This window comes from Peromyscus californicus, unplaced genomic scaffold, assembly GCF_007827085.1.
Source record: "Peromyscus californicus insignis strain IS unplaced genomic scaffold, ASM782708v3 Scaffold_11__1_contigs__length_118956290, whole genome shotgun sequence".
NCBI lineage: Eukaryota > Metazoa > Chordata > Mammalia > Rodentia > Cricetidae > Peromyscus > Peromyscus californicus.
In genome coordinates this window covers 59,808,622-59,823,606 of record NW_026294402.1, presented here as the reverse complement: position 1 = coordinate 59,823,606, position 14,985 = coordinate 59,808,622, and the positions used below count along the sequence as shown (strand labels likewise).

At 42.8% G+C, this 14,985-nt stretch overlaps 1 protein-coding gene across 5 annotated transcripts in view; it reads right to left on the bottom strand.

Moving 5' to 3' along the window:
* Positions 1–2,021: 2,021 nt before the first annotated feature.
* The window catches only part of Dpp8 (dipeptidyl peptidase 8), a 53,807-nt gene continuing 40,843 nt past the window's right edge, over positions 2,022–14,985 (bottom strand). For 4 of the 5 annotated variants that reach the window (XM_052712162.1, XM_052712189.1, XM_052712170.1 and 1 more), the window contains exons 18-21: positions 13,815–13,967; positions 11,356–11,498; positions 10,433–10,544; positions 2,022–6,250 (exon numbers count right to left, since the gene is read on the bottom strand). In XM_052712162.1, the coding sequence (XP_052568122.1) occupies positions 6,128–6,250; positions 10,433–10,544; positions 11,356–11,498; positions 13,815–13,967 (531 nt within the window). In that variant the 3' untranslated portion in view covers positions 2,022–6,127. Of the gene's footprint in view, positions 6,251–10,432; positions 10,545–11,355; positions 11,499–13,814; positions 13,968–14,655; positions 14,765–14,985 lie in introns of those variants that run through there. The other variant, XM_052712197.1, reaches the window with a different exon arrangement.

Here is a 14,985-nt window from a genome sequence, read left to right as displayed (position 1 = left end):
TCAGCAACCTTGACAATCCCAGTGCCTATGTCATGGCTGAAATCTGTATTTCCCAGGGCAGCTTGTTTTCTGAATGGCAAAGTCAGGACATCAGATCTGTGGATGGCCAGACTGATGAGCACTTAAATCCCAGCAATTCCTGAAACCACAGGAGCCCCCAAATGGAGCCACACTCTGATTAGAAGATTCTCACACTGCTGCTGCTTTAATTATGCCCGCTGTATGCACTGAGTGGGTGGGGTCAGGCCAGACACGAGTGGAAAGGGTTTCCAGGCCAGTTATTTGCTCCAGTGACTGTGGAAGTTGTGGCCACTTGATGCCTGTAATACCTCCACCCCAGCATACAGGCTGGTGGGAAGCTACTTTCTGATCAGAAGTCAGTCTAGGCTGACTTAAGGACTAGGTAGTTTCTGTCATGGCACCACAAATAGAATATGTGCACATTCAGACCCAAATCCTGGTAGTGGGGCCAGGGAGGCAGCTCAGTTAAAAGCACATGTCACGAAGTCTAGTGACTGGAGTCTGATCCCCAGAATCCACATGTTGAAGACTCAGAACATGTCCAGAAGTTGCTCTCTGCACCCACATGCACACCCACACAATAGACAAATAAATGTAATAAGAGTAATAATAAATTTTCTTTAGGGCTGGGCTGGGCCTGGCCGGTGACTTCTGGCTACAATCTCAATAGATAATTCTGGTGTGTCTCAGTTTACTCTAGTGTCATATCTTTTTTTTTTTTTTTCCCCAAAACAGTATAGTCCTAACTGGCCTGGAATTCACTATGTAGATCAGGCTGGCCTCAAATTCACAGAAACTTGCCTGTCTCTGTCTCCCGAGTCTGGGATTAAAAGCGTTAATCCCCACACTCAGCCTATAATTTTGTGTGTGTGAGAGTGACATGGTGAAAAGGTTAGGAACTACTAATTACACAGTTACTTTACTTTTACATTTCAGTTTACGTGCATTATATGTATGAGTGTTTTGCCTGGATTTATGTGAACCATGTATGTGATCTGTGCTAGAGGTGGTACGAAGAGGACTCTAGATGCCCTGGAACTGAAGTTACAAATGGTTATTAACTGCTATGTGAGTGTTAGGATTTGAACCCAGGTCTCCTGGAAGAGCAGCAAGTGCTCTTAACTTCTGAGTCATCTCTCTAACCCCAAACTACCTTATTTAGAGATCATTTTTATCCCTAATTTTCATATACAGAAGACCCTAATATAGTCACGGTTGGTTTATCCTGTTTGTTCATGTGATGTTTTAAACATAACTACAGAGAGCCACAGAATCCAGACAAACTCTGTGTTCTGGAACATCGACAAACTCAACTTGCTGTTAAAAATCAGAATTGTTGGCTTAGGGATATAGCCCAGAGGCTGAATACTTGCCTAGCATGCCAGAGGCCCTGTTTGTACCAAAACTGGGAAAATAAGGATGGTAAAACCTTCAGAATGGTCAAAGATAAAAACCCTGCACAGGGCTGGGAAGACGGCTCAGCAGGTAAAGGTGCTTGCTGCCAAGTCTGAAGACCCGAGTTCAGTCCCTGGCACCCACATGGTGGAAGGAGAGAACTGACTCCTACAAGCCATTCTGACCTCCACACTCATACCATGGCACAAATTAAGTGTAACTTAAAAATGAAAGCACCACACTAAACTCTCTCAGGACGTTCAGAACCTGCAGAAACCCCTATCAATTGCTAGTGATATAAAGAAGCCCCCAGTTGTTCAGGGGGTATCTGTTAGTTCCTGGCTCCGAGCACCCTCTGCCCTGGCATCTGGGCTGAGGGCTTCTGGGAAGCTCGGGCAGGTACTGAGCAGCGCTCTGCACACCTCCCACTCAGTACAGATGGTCAGTGTTTGTACTAGAACTCCCCCACAATCGTGCACCTCCACCCCAGCATCTCCCTTCTGTGCAGCACATGCCCTTGTGTGTCTGCACTCCACAGGTGTGAGTCATCAAAGCGAAGGCTGCAGAGGTGGGGAAGAGGACAGGGGAAGGAACACTGACGTCAGTTCATTGCAGCAGCAACTTTATTGCAACCAAGAACCTGTAATAAAATGCAGCGAGACTAATGCTTCACATCACACGATTAAAAGCCATGGGGCTGAAAATGAGGAGACCCATATGCTTACTGGAGAGAGACATGCAGATCATGTACAGGTCAGCGCTGAAACAGCAGGCACTTTATGCGCTAAAATTAAAGACCCTCCCCATTCCAATTGTGCTGAAAACATAGATTTGTATTAGGATTACTTAAAACCAAACATGCAAACACAGCTTCTGTGTCTGCAAGGGACTTCCAGAACAACTGTCTAGAGCTGAGCACCTTCCTTGCACTAAAGGTAGGAGGGCAGACAGGCGAGGAGGGGTGGGGCTGGGAAGGGAGCAGTTGGGGATGTTTCCAGTTCCCTTCCATCTGCTGGGAGAGGACACTCTCACATTACATAGTTTAGACCAGGCTGAGGCTCTTGTAGCTGTAAGATGGGCTCCTGGGCCTATGCAAGCACTCTGTGTCCCTATCTCCCAAGGCACCAAGGAAGGAATTTAGTGTAATTATTTCAGTTAACTTTGGGATGTCACACATTCATCAGAAGTACTGCTTCATTAATAAGCATGCTTAGCACTGAGTAAGACAGGTAAAATTAACCATTTTTTGTGGTTTCCTTTAAAATGTTTTATAGGAATATATTAATAAACACTTCTTTTAAAAACCTGCCTTTCTTAAATATTACACAACTACCATGAGGCAGGCCACGGATGGAGCCTGGTTCTGAGTACTAACCAACTGTGGGGTCTCAGGTGTGTTTTTCTCTCTAGAACAGTCTTTTCCCCCAGCAAACAAGAACACTGGGTTATGTTAAAGATTTGTTCCAGTTGGAAAACTTATGATTCTGTAACAGTGTTGGCTCTGACTGGAATCATCCCACCTGCAAGAGAACCATGTGGTAAAGGCAGGAAACACCTGAACAAAAACATACACCCCCTCTCCCACCCTCCTCTGTGGCTCATGGCTTTAAAGGGCCAGATGTGCATCACGAAGCATCTTCCTGTGTGAGGCTTTGGGAGAGTCAGGAATGGGAAAAGCCATTATCCCTCCAATAAAGAGTTACTTGCTCCTGCTTCTGCAAGAAGAGGTCAACAGTTATCACAGACGAGCAGTTTTCCTGACTACTGTTTTGGCTTCGTAACAATCATCCAATGTAAAAGTCACACATTCTCTGACTCCAACCCTGTTCTTTACAGACCAGTTTCTTAAAGCAGTCTACAGTGCCCTGACTAGAAGCACCCAGGAAGCTTGCTGCGCTAGAAATGCATGTTCCTGATCTCCACCCAAACTGATGGAGCCCATGCCTCTGCAAGAGGTTCAAGACTTCATTTCTCGAGCTCAGGGTCCTGGATGAACCTGAGTCCTGATGCTCTGGATGCTGAGGAGGAGCTCCACCTGCTGCTCTGGATGCTGAGGAGCTCCACCTGCTGCTCTGGATGCTGAGGAGCTCCACCTGCTGCTCTGGATGCTGAGGAGGAGCTCCACCTGCTGCTCTGGATGCTGAGGAGCTCCACCTGCCACTCTGGATGCCAAGGAGCTCCACCTGCTGCTCTGGATGCTGAGGAGCTCCACCTGCTGCTCGAGCACACTTGTCACCAAGTGAAAACCCACTTAGATGTGTAACAAGTGCTTCCCGGAGCCCATCAAACCCCTAGTTTCACCGACTCTTGCTTCTCATCGACACCCACAGTCAGAAGACAGCGTTAGAGTGACTTCTGATTGCTCCATCTAACCGACGGCTCTCACACCGGTGTAGACAAGCAAACCCAGTCAGTCACGCCACCTTTGTGCAAGGGAGCAAAGCACGTTCCTCCTTAGAGAAGCAGGATGACATTTAAATGACACAGTTATAAATGCATTCCTGTGACAGCAGCAGAGAAGGCAAGAAGAATCTGGGATAAGTGAGGTCTCCTCAGGCTTGTTTGCATAAAATAAGAGATGTCTTGTTACGAAGCAAACTGAAGGGTGAGAGATTTCAAAAGGGTAGCTGAGAGCTACTTTATGTCACTCCTACTTAGAATGTAAGAAGCAGCCCTTGGAGGCTAGCTGGTCCAGCAAATACCACCCTCAACAGTCAAGACAGATACTTAAGTCTTGAGGGAAATACTTTGTAGGGGAAGGAAAGTTACCCAAAGCAGTTTAATTTAACTTTGAAAAATATAAACAAATTTTGGCACGAGAAAATGTCATAAGCAAGAAAATCAAAATAGACAATAAGAAAAAAATGTGGACTCTATCATACAACATAAATACACAGCCAGCAGATACCAGCCCTCCCTTTCCGAGGACAGAAGCCCATGGTCACCTGTCATTCCCAGGCTTCCTGAGCCGCCCACCTCTGATCCGACTGCTATCATCCTCACTAATGCAGATTGCTCTTGGGAAGGGACCTGCTGTGGCAGGCAGAAAGAAACACAGCAAGTTTTCTTGGAGTGATTTTTAAATTATTGTAACTTCCTAAACACTGGAGTTTGTGATTAAAAAGGGTCAAACCCACAGGTGCCTGGCTCCAATGGGACCCATCTAATACTGGAAGGCCCTGAAGGGCAGACACCAATCAGCACTTGAAACTAGTGTGCTCCTAAACCAGGAGAATATTATGGCCGAGTAAAAAATCTGTCAGCTAGGCTTTCAGCACTGAGAGCGCCATGGTTTGTCAGGGGTTAGCTTACAGCAAAGAAGTGGTCTGGAAACTTTTTATTTTAAGCTAGCCATATCTAAATTACATTCAAATAAAAAGGTTAGCTGGGTTGTAGTGGCGCACACCTTTAATCCCAGCACTCAAGAGGCAGAGGCAGGTGGATCTCTGAGCCTGATCTACTGAGTGAATTTCAGGATAGCCATGGCTACACAAAGAAATCCTCTCTTGAAAAACCAAAATACAAACAAACAAAAAAGTTAAAATTTAGATGTGTAAGGTTTCTAAAGTGGAAAGGAAAAATAACAAAAGCTGGAATTGTAAAAGTACCCCTCTGAATGTCACCCCTGTACTACAGCTGTGCCGCAAAGCCTACCTTCCTGGTTGTGGTTCCCAGCCACTCAGGGAGTTGACACTGACCCAGCTCTTCTCAGGAGTATTTCTGCTGAACTATTTCTGCTCAGTTCTTAAGCAGGGATTTGCTGCCTCCTGTCTCTGTCATTCCCTGCACCAGGGTCTCCCCATTCCCACCGTAACCCTTCTACCTCCTGGAAACTCTGGACCACTTTAGTAAAGGAAAGGTCAAATGAAAATGGGCAGCATTACATTTTCAGAATACAAATGAATGTATACACTTTCTGTTCCTAAAAGGAGAAAGAAACTTGCCTGCTAATTTTCAAGCTCTCAAATAATTTGATTGAAAATTTTTTGCCTGTAATTGCCAAGATCGTGAGACTTGTGATTAGACTCACGCTACACAGTCCCTTGTCTTTGTGTGAAAGGAAACCCCACTCCATCATATCAAAGAAAGGGGAGAATTATTTATACTAGATGCTGTTTAAATTGGTTAAAAACTTGTCAGAGCCCAAGTAAGTATCTTTAGGAGGTCACTAAGTTATCCTTGAAAAATCATTAATGACTGGGAAAGTCATAAGCTTAATAGTAATTAGTTCATGACATGCTGGATACACCCCAAGTGACGAAGCATAAGCTACTCGATTAGACGGAAGTGCTATCGAATCCATAACTAGTCAGAGATCCTGGAATTGAACCAAACCAATCACTACTATCATCATATTTTTAACAAACTCAGAAGTATACTATAAAATCCACTAATGAAGTCCAGGAGGCTTAAACTGCTAGTGAAAGTGAAAATAGGCTAGTGTGAATATGTGGCGCTGGTGCCTTGCTTCTTTCAGTATCCTCATGGTACTGCTGAATCTCTTGGAAATACGTCACTCAGTTCTGTGTGCATGGTTAAGGTATTAGATTACTATCCATTAACTGCAGATTTCTGCATGGCACCAAATTTACTTTCAGAAGTAGGTCTTACATGGCAGGTACCAAAGTACGCTCATCCACTCTGGCTTCTGTACTGACTAACCCTCCTTGTTTGGTTAGACAGTGCACACCGCATTCTACACAAGTCAGAGTTAGATCACTTTCAGAGCAGCAATACGAGATCCAAGGTTCTCCTGCAGGTAGTGCAGCAGGTGCAGTTCATAATGTTCTCCGGACTCAGGGACTCTGATGCTGTGCCTCTCCTGAGGGTAGATCTTCACAACAAAGAGCAGAGGCGAGAAGAGAAAGTTTAGTGATGCTCCTCTTTCCAAAACTTTCTGGACATAGTCATTTATTTATATATTGTTTTTTAAGACTGGATTTCATGTAGCCCAGGCTGAACTAAAACTTACCATGTAGCCAAGGATAACCTCAAACTCTGGATCCTCCTGTCTCTGGGGCCCACATGCCAGGACACTTTCCAGAGATTTCTAACTAGATTGTCAATATGGAACATGGTCTCTCTGTGGTATTACATTAACACATATCATCCCAAGGCTCTTCTTATGAGTCTTTATACACCTACCCAATAAGGCTTCAGGAGGATTCTTTAGTGGTTCATTGCATGAGTGTGCCTGAGTCCTTGGAAACCATTTCAAATGCCATACAAGGTCTAAACTATCTTCAACCCAGCATATGGGAGGTGGAGGAAGGAGGATCATGAAATTAAGGCCTACCTGGCCCTACATAATGAAATCTTGTCCCAAAAAACAAATCAAACAACACAAAAAACTATGTTAAAAAAAATCTGTAGACACCATTGGCCTTGATGTGCTCATTCACTGATTTACTGTGCTGCTCTACCAACACAAAATTAATAAATTCAAGTGGTGGTGTCCTAGCAGGGCATGAGGTGAGGCATTATATTATCCTGGGAGCTACAGTAATCTCTATCACACAGATGTAGTTAAAAAGAAACATGCCATTTTCATTTAAGTGGTAGTAAAAAAAAATCAGAATTTTATAAACTAGAACCCTGGTGTAGACATCTTTTTAACCCTTAAACTACATGTTATTATTATTATTATTATTATTATTATTATTTTTTCCGATTTTTCAAGACAGGGTTTCTCTGTGTAGTTTTGGTGCCTGTCCTGGATCTTGCTCTGTAGACAAGGCTGGCCTCGAACTCACAGAGATCCGCCTGCCTCTGCTTCCTGGGTGCTGGGATTAAAGGCATGTGCCACCACTGCCTGGCACTACATGTTTTAACCAGCAGCTCACTCCACTTCAGTTGCATACTATTAAAGCATGGGACTATAAAAATATGGACATGGGGCTCGTGCCTTTAATTCTAGCACTTGGAAGGCAGAAGCTGGTGGATCTCAGCGAGTTCAAAGCCAACTGAGTCTACATAACGAGTTCCAGGTCAGCCAGGGATACAGGGTGAGACCATATCTCAAAAAAACCCAACCAACTAAATAACCAACTCCCCACAAAAACAATGAAAACAAAAATATGATACAATAAAGAGCCAACATCTGAGAGATGCTAACACGGTATTTCCAGGTATCAATTTAAAGGTAAAAAGAACCATATGATGTACTAGGTCAAGAGCCAATGGATTAATTTATATATTTCAGATTTATTTTATGTGTATGAATGTTTTGTCTGGGTGCATGTATGTGCACCATGTGTATGCCTGGTGCTTGAGATCAGAGGGCAGCATAAGACCACCTACCTAGAGCCGTGGTTCTCAATCTTCCTAATGCTGTGACCCTTTGATACAGTTCCTCATGTTGTGGTGACCCCAGTCATAAGATTATTTTTGTTATTACATCATAAACTATAATTTTGCTACTGTTATGAAATGTAATATAAATATCTGATATACAGACTATCTGATATTTGAGCCCCAAAGGGGTCATGATGCACATGTTGAGAACTGTTACCCTAGAACTAGAGTTACAGATGGTGGTGAGCCATCGTGCAGATGCTGAGAATAGCACCCAGGTCCTCTGGAAGAGCAACGAGTGCTCTAAACCCTGAGCCACATCTTTTTTTAAAATTTATTTATTTGTTTATTTTATGTATTTGAGTGATCTCTCTTCACGCACATCAGAAGAGGGCACCAGATCTCATTACAGATGGTTGTGAGCCACCATGTGGTTGCTGGGAATTGAACTCAGGACCTCTGGAAGAGCAGCCAGTGCTCTTAACTACTGAGCCATCTCTCCAGCGCCCCCTGAGCCATATCTTTAGCCCAAAGTGCACTATATTTTAATGTGACAGAGCATGAAAATTTTATAAACATGGCTTTAGCTTTCCACAAAAGCTAGCTTGAGGACTAACTCATTTCTCTCATTTCTTTTTTTGTTTTTTGTTTTTGTGAGACAGGGTTTCTCTGTTTAACAGTCCTGGCTGTCCTGGAACTATCTTGTAGACCCGGCTGGCCTTGAACTTATAGAGATCCACCTGCCTCTGCCTCCCAAGTGCTGGGATAAAGGTGTGCGACACCACCTGGTCTCTCCCACTTCTTAACATATACTTAGTGAGGCCAAATTTTTCTTCATATACTTAAATTTAAAATCTCTCTCTCTCTCTCTCTCTCTCTCTCTCTCTCTCTCTTTCTCTCTCTCTCTGTGTGTCTGTGCCATGTGTATGGAGCCCCATGGAGGCCAGAAGAGGGTGTCAGATCCCTTGCAGTTGGAGTTATAGGCACTCGTGAGCTGTCGCATATGGATTCTAGGAAGTGAACTAAGGTCCTTTCTTTTCAAGAGCAGCGAGAGCTCCTAACCACTGAGCCATCTGTCTAGTCTCTTTTCATATACTTTAGTCAAACAACATAACACATCAGACTGAATGAAGAAATGTGCCTTCTTCAAGGGAGTATTAACAAAAATAAAATACCAGCATTTTTCTCAGTAAGTTGTTTTGGAATTATTTTTCCCTTAAGATAAATGTGATTTGTGTTAACATACAGTAATTTACTATTATTCCTTTAAAATAAATGTTTCTTTAAGTTATAATTCTCTATGAGATCTTTTTTTTTTTTTTTTTTTTTTTTTTTTTAAGTAACGGTCTCACTACGGATCGGCCTCTTTCTGGAACTGCTATCTACCCAGATGAGCTACCAGCTCCTGATTCTCCTGCTTTAGCCTGCATGTGCTACCACGTTCACCCCCACCACACACATAACCTACATAAACAAGGCTTTGTGGTATGTAAAGGACTTCGGAGATCAAAAGGCTTGAAAACTGCTACTATAGACAAATATCTCACAGTTTAACTGGATAGAAATGTCAACTGAAACATCGAAAGAAAAGGAAAGGTTATACTTTCTCATGAACATATAATCTTAAGGAACAAGAAGGACCAAGAGTCGCACGCTCGCGCACACACATTTGTTCTGGGGGGAATGTATTTCATGTAGCCTAGCCTCTAATTTGCTATGTAGCGTTGTGCTCTTGATCCTCTTGCCTCTGCCTCCCAAGTGTTGGGACTAATGGTGTGCGCCACCACCACCCGGCCTCTCAAAAATCTTATTTATTTGTTTATTTATTTCGCATAAGGAAGCTATGAAGGAGGGTAACCCATTAACATTTATTCACATGACACTGTAAAAGAAAAGAACAGTAAATGATCTCATAATCAGGTCTAAAAAAAAGATTTATTTATCTTTTATGTGCGCTTGTGTGTGTGCATGTGTGTGTGTGTGTGTGTGTGTGTGTGTGTCTAAGTGTATGGATATGCACCACTTGCATGTAAGAGTTCACGGAGACCAGTAGAGGGTGGTGGGTCTCCTGGAGCTGCAGTTATAGGCAGTTGCTAGGTGCCCGAGGTAAGTATCACCCGCCTCTGCAGCTCCACAATCAAGTCTTTGAACCCCTCTTTTTTTTTTTTTTTCAGAGCGTTTAATTTATTTATTTAGGTTTTTCAAGACAGAGTTTCTCTTTGAACAGTCTTGGTTGTCCTGGAACTCATTCTATATGGCCTTGAACTCACAGAGATCCACTTGCCTCTGCCTCCTGAGTGTTGGGATTAGTTTTATTATTTTTTTAAATTTCTTTTCTTTCTTTCTTTGGTTTCTCGAGACAGGGTTTCTTTGTGTCTGTACCCCTCTTAAAACAAGGAGATCATGTAGTATTTCCTCACCCATTAAGAGGGAGAACAGAAGCAAAGGAAGACAGTGAGGGGTCCAGCAGCCATTTCCAGGACCACAGGCTGAACAAACATAGACATATAAGCCATGTGATTGGATAGGTCCGTGTTTCAGTCAGCCTTCAGTAGAATCTTAATTTTTATCCACTAAAGATTGGTAACTATACCGATTACTTTGGTGTTCTTGGGCAGAGTGTAGACACAGCTGAAAACAGACTGTCCTCATTTTGTTAGGTTTCAGAGTAATCTTTCACTATCTGCCACCACACTGAATTTAAAAATGTGGAACAACTCACCTGTAAGTCATACGGCTTTCCAGCCCTCACTAAAAAACTCAGCAATATACTGGTGTGTGCAAAATGAACGTTCTCATCCAAGAACCCGTGTAAGAGGAGTAAGCGATTTGGTCTGGAGGAATACAAATATTGAAGGATTAGGCAAGACAGAAGAAGAGCATTAGGGTTGACCACTTAGCTCCTTTAAACTAACGACAGTTAACGTTACTGTACTGTTAGGATGAGGACTCATTAGTTTCAATATTAAATCTGTAATATAGTAACCAGATGCCACGTGTACTGAAGAATGAACAGAAAAGCATGTTCAGCTTCTTATTAATACTTACTGCATGTTCCTAGAACACGTTTGTGAAAACACTGTCGCTGACACAGACTTCCTTCCACTTTGACACAATTACGGACTTAAATTCTTTCAGTGTAAGCAACCGCTTCAAATATTATTTATAAAGATAAATAAATAATCACAAATACATATTAAAACCTAATCCTAATCCCAATCAGTATCTAAACTTTAATTTGCCTCCGAGTGACACCCTTCTGCTCTAGCGGTTTAGCAGCTAGTGGTGGAACACGAAGTGTCTACGCAATGGTTTGGACTCAATCCCCAGTACTGAGGAAGCAGAAAAAGGAACTTTCTAGTATTTATAAAACATTAGCTTTAGTTTTAATTTTCAGTAGTTTTTATCATCCTTCTTAAAGTTTTTAAAACACCATTTAAGCCGGGCGGTGGTGGCGCACGCCTTTAATCCCAGCACTCGGGAGGCAGAGCCAGGTGGATCTCTGTGAGTTCGAGGCCAGCCTGGGCTACCAAGTGAGTCCCAGGAAAGGCACAAAGCTACACAGAGAGAAACCCTGTCTCGAAAAACCAAAAAAAAAAACCACCATTTAAAATTGAGAGGCTTCATTTTCAAGCGTGAACTTACTCTGAGGGGAACTTCTCCGCTTGCATGGCCACAGATCCTAAGTAATAGCCCTGTTCATTCTGGTCAGGGTGACCCATGTAACGTTCTGTGTATCCTGTATCATAGAAGATCCACAGAGTGACTGGGGCCCCAGCAATAGCAACCTGCATATGACAATATGGACAGTCAGCTGTGTCCCAGAAAAGAGTGCTAGCAGAGAGAACTTACAACAGCAAATGTATAAGCTAAAATTATCCTTGCAAGGTTTCAGTCCCTGCTACTGGGCACACATCTCAGGACATGCAGAAACCTGAAATCGGGTGCCAAGGTCATAAATCTGATACTCTGTGAGTCAATCAGCTTCTTGTCTCACAGGCACAACCAGCATCAACCTCTAAACCTGGGACAGCTGAAATACAAACTGTGAGTCTCTTTTATTCAAAGCAGATCTGAAGGAGTGTGTGAAGACCTCTGGGCAAACCACCCCACTGGAAACAGGTGTGACAACTGCCAACGTCACAGAGAAAAAGCACCTACTGCTTCACATTGGTAGCTTTCTTTTTTCTGTCTTTTTCTTTCGCAATACAGAATTTAAACAACAATTGGACTATACTCAAGTAAAACTTGCCACATTTAAGGCTCCTATGTAGTTTTATATTCAGATATTCTAATTAACTTTCTTTGTTTTAAAGATAGTGTTTCCTTATGTAGCCCAGGCTGGCCTCAAGCTGGCAATCCTTCTGTTTCTCTGTCCCAGGTCCCAGGACTACAGGTGTGTATGACTATGCTTGACTATTTTGTTCCTAAAGATTACTTCTCATCATAAACAGGGCACAGTGGTGCACGCCTGTAATCCCAGCACTCAGAAGGGAGAGGCAAGAGGGTCAGAAGTTCAAGATCTTCTTCAGCTACACAAGAAGAGCCAGCTTGTCTCTAAACAATCCCTCAAAACAAAAGATAAACTTCTCATTGTAAAATAAAATCATGTTACGGACATAAAAATCACTGCTCTTTAGCAGAGCATGGTGCACACCTTTAGTCCCAGCACTCGGGAGGCAGAAGAGGGTGGATCTCTGTGAGTTTGAGGCCAGCCTGGTCTACAGAGTTCCAGGACAGTCAGGGTTGTTACACAGAGAAACCTTGTCTTAAAAAAAAAAAACAAAGCAAAAAAAAAAAAAAAAAAGTACTGCTGCTCTTTATTCACATCTTTGCTAACTTTTTTTCCTTGCTTACACTTAGCTGCCTGTGTGTATGGTCACTCATCTGAGGTCAGAGTTTCTTCTTCCGCTGAGTCAGGGCACTGAACTCAGTCCATCAGGCTTGGCGGGTACTTTACCTGAGCCACCTCATGAGACCCTTTCTTCCTTTTTTTTTTTTTTTTTTAAATTTTTATTTTTATTTTATTTTTATTTTATTCTTCTTTTTCTAACATTAAATAACATTTTTCTTTATCTTGTGTGTGCACAAGAATGTGTGAATTTGTGTGGGTGCACATGTGCCATGGCATGGCTGTAGAGGTCAGAGGACAACTTTTAGGAGGTCCTCTCTTTCCACCATTTGAGTCCTGGGATTCAAACTCAGGTTTGGCAGCAGCCTTACCTGCAGACATCTCATCTATCCACTCATCCCTATTTTCTTAGTGACTATCATCTTTATATATTTTCTTTAGTATAATGTTCTAAGAATTTGAAGAATTATAAGCATGTAAATATTCAGTTCACCCAGTGAGCTGGGTCTGTAGCTTGGTGGTAGAGCATGTGCTTCAGCATACAAGAGGTCCTAGGTTCAAACCCCACTATTAAAAAAAAAAAAAAAAGAAAGAAAGAAATTAAAAAAAATTTTCAGTTCATTCAACGTGATTACTTTTAAGTGCTGAAGACCCAGTCCAGGCCCTGTATTGGACACAGATCTATTGAGGTCTTACATGTGTTTAGCACTGCAGCTGTTGAGAATATACCAGGCATAGGGCAAAGGTGTAGTTTAGTAATTAAACAAGTAACTATAATCCAGGAAGTAAGTATATGTGTGGGTTTTATGGGGTTTTTTTGGGGTTTTTTTTTTGTTGTTGTTTTTTGGTTTTTTCTTTTTGGTTTTCCGAGACAGGGTTTCTCTGTGTAGTTTTGGTGCCTGCCCTGGATCTTGCTCTGTAGACCAGGCTGGCCTTGAACTCACAGAGATCCACCTGGCTCTGCCTCCCGAGTGCTGGGATTAAAGGCATGTGCCACCACCGCCCGCTTATGTGTGTTTTACTAATCATAACTATCCATCTGTGGCATATAGAAGTAGTTATAAACTGGTGACCAACCTGACAACGGTTTTAAGAGCTATGTTAAAGCTAGAGATACAGTTCCCATGTGTAAAACATAAACCCAGCATTCTACATATTGACGATACCTGGCCCGTCAGAAAAATCATTTCTATCTTCAATTAACAGAGAATTCTGCCTAATTACAAAAACAAATAGAAGAGTAGCCACATACCCTGAAGATATCCGATCTCTGCATTAATGCCATCAGGGAGAGGTAGCCTCCATAGGACCAGCCGTGGATGCCCACACGATCCAAGTCAATGAAGTCATACTGAGACGCCAGGTACTGGAGGCCCTCCACTTGGTCATCAATTTCTATTTGACCCTGTCAAAAATGGGGGCATAGCTCACTGGTTCTGACCAATACTAGTCTTAAAGAATTCTTTTAAAGCTGCTTCATGTTTTCACTAAGAATTCCTGGAGGGTTTCTTTTTTCAGATTAGAGTTGGTTAACAACCGATATTCTATTTTCCCTCAAGAAATTAAAAAAGAAAAACAAAAATGCCTTTATAGGTTAAGGGCCTGCTGCTTCTGCCGCTACCTTGTCGGGAGTTTAGTTTCAACACAGTCTTCAAGTCCTTTCCTGTCACTGCCCATGCTGTCCCTGGCTGCAGGGTGCCTCCATTTGTTCTGTCGTCTGCTAAGAGGCCAGCAACTTCCTTGTAACAAGCCTTCCTCTACCCAAAGATGGAAATCCAGCCCTTTGAGAGACTGATTAATTTTACCTCTCCTTTTAGCAGTTAATGCAGTAAAGCAAAGGGCATTCACTACCCAAATGGAAGGCCCGAACTTCCTTTCTCCCAGCATGACACTTCTAAAAAAGCTTTGGATGTCCTAATTCCTACCAGTACCACCCGAGGTATCACTGGGCCTGCCAGTGCACACAGTCTCACTTCACTGAGCCAAACCAAAAAATAAACAACAACAAAAACTTACATGAGAAAACAACATAAGGTCAAAGAACTGGCTGTGGGAGACCATCCCATGTCTTACTCAGCATGTCCAACACACTGGCAGCCACAGGGACTGCCTTACTGTGCAAAAGGAACATCGGACTGTCATCATTTCCCAAAGCAGCAGGAAGGACCTGGGGCATCTCTAAAAGGTAGCAATTAAAGCTTCCTGCAGAGAGAAAGAGGCTTGTCACAAGGAAGGAACTACCCAGTCGGTTTCCCTCTTCACAGAGGACAGAACCAATCTTAGTGATTCCTCAGTAGCATGTGGGACTCTGCCAACTAAACGGGGCTGCCTTGTGGCTGGGGAGAGAGTACTAACTGGAAAGGGCATTCTTCTGCAGAAGTGGCTGTGCCTCAGCTCCTGGGAAGTATATACAGGTCGACAGG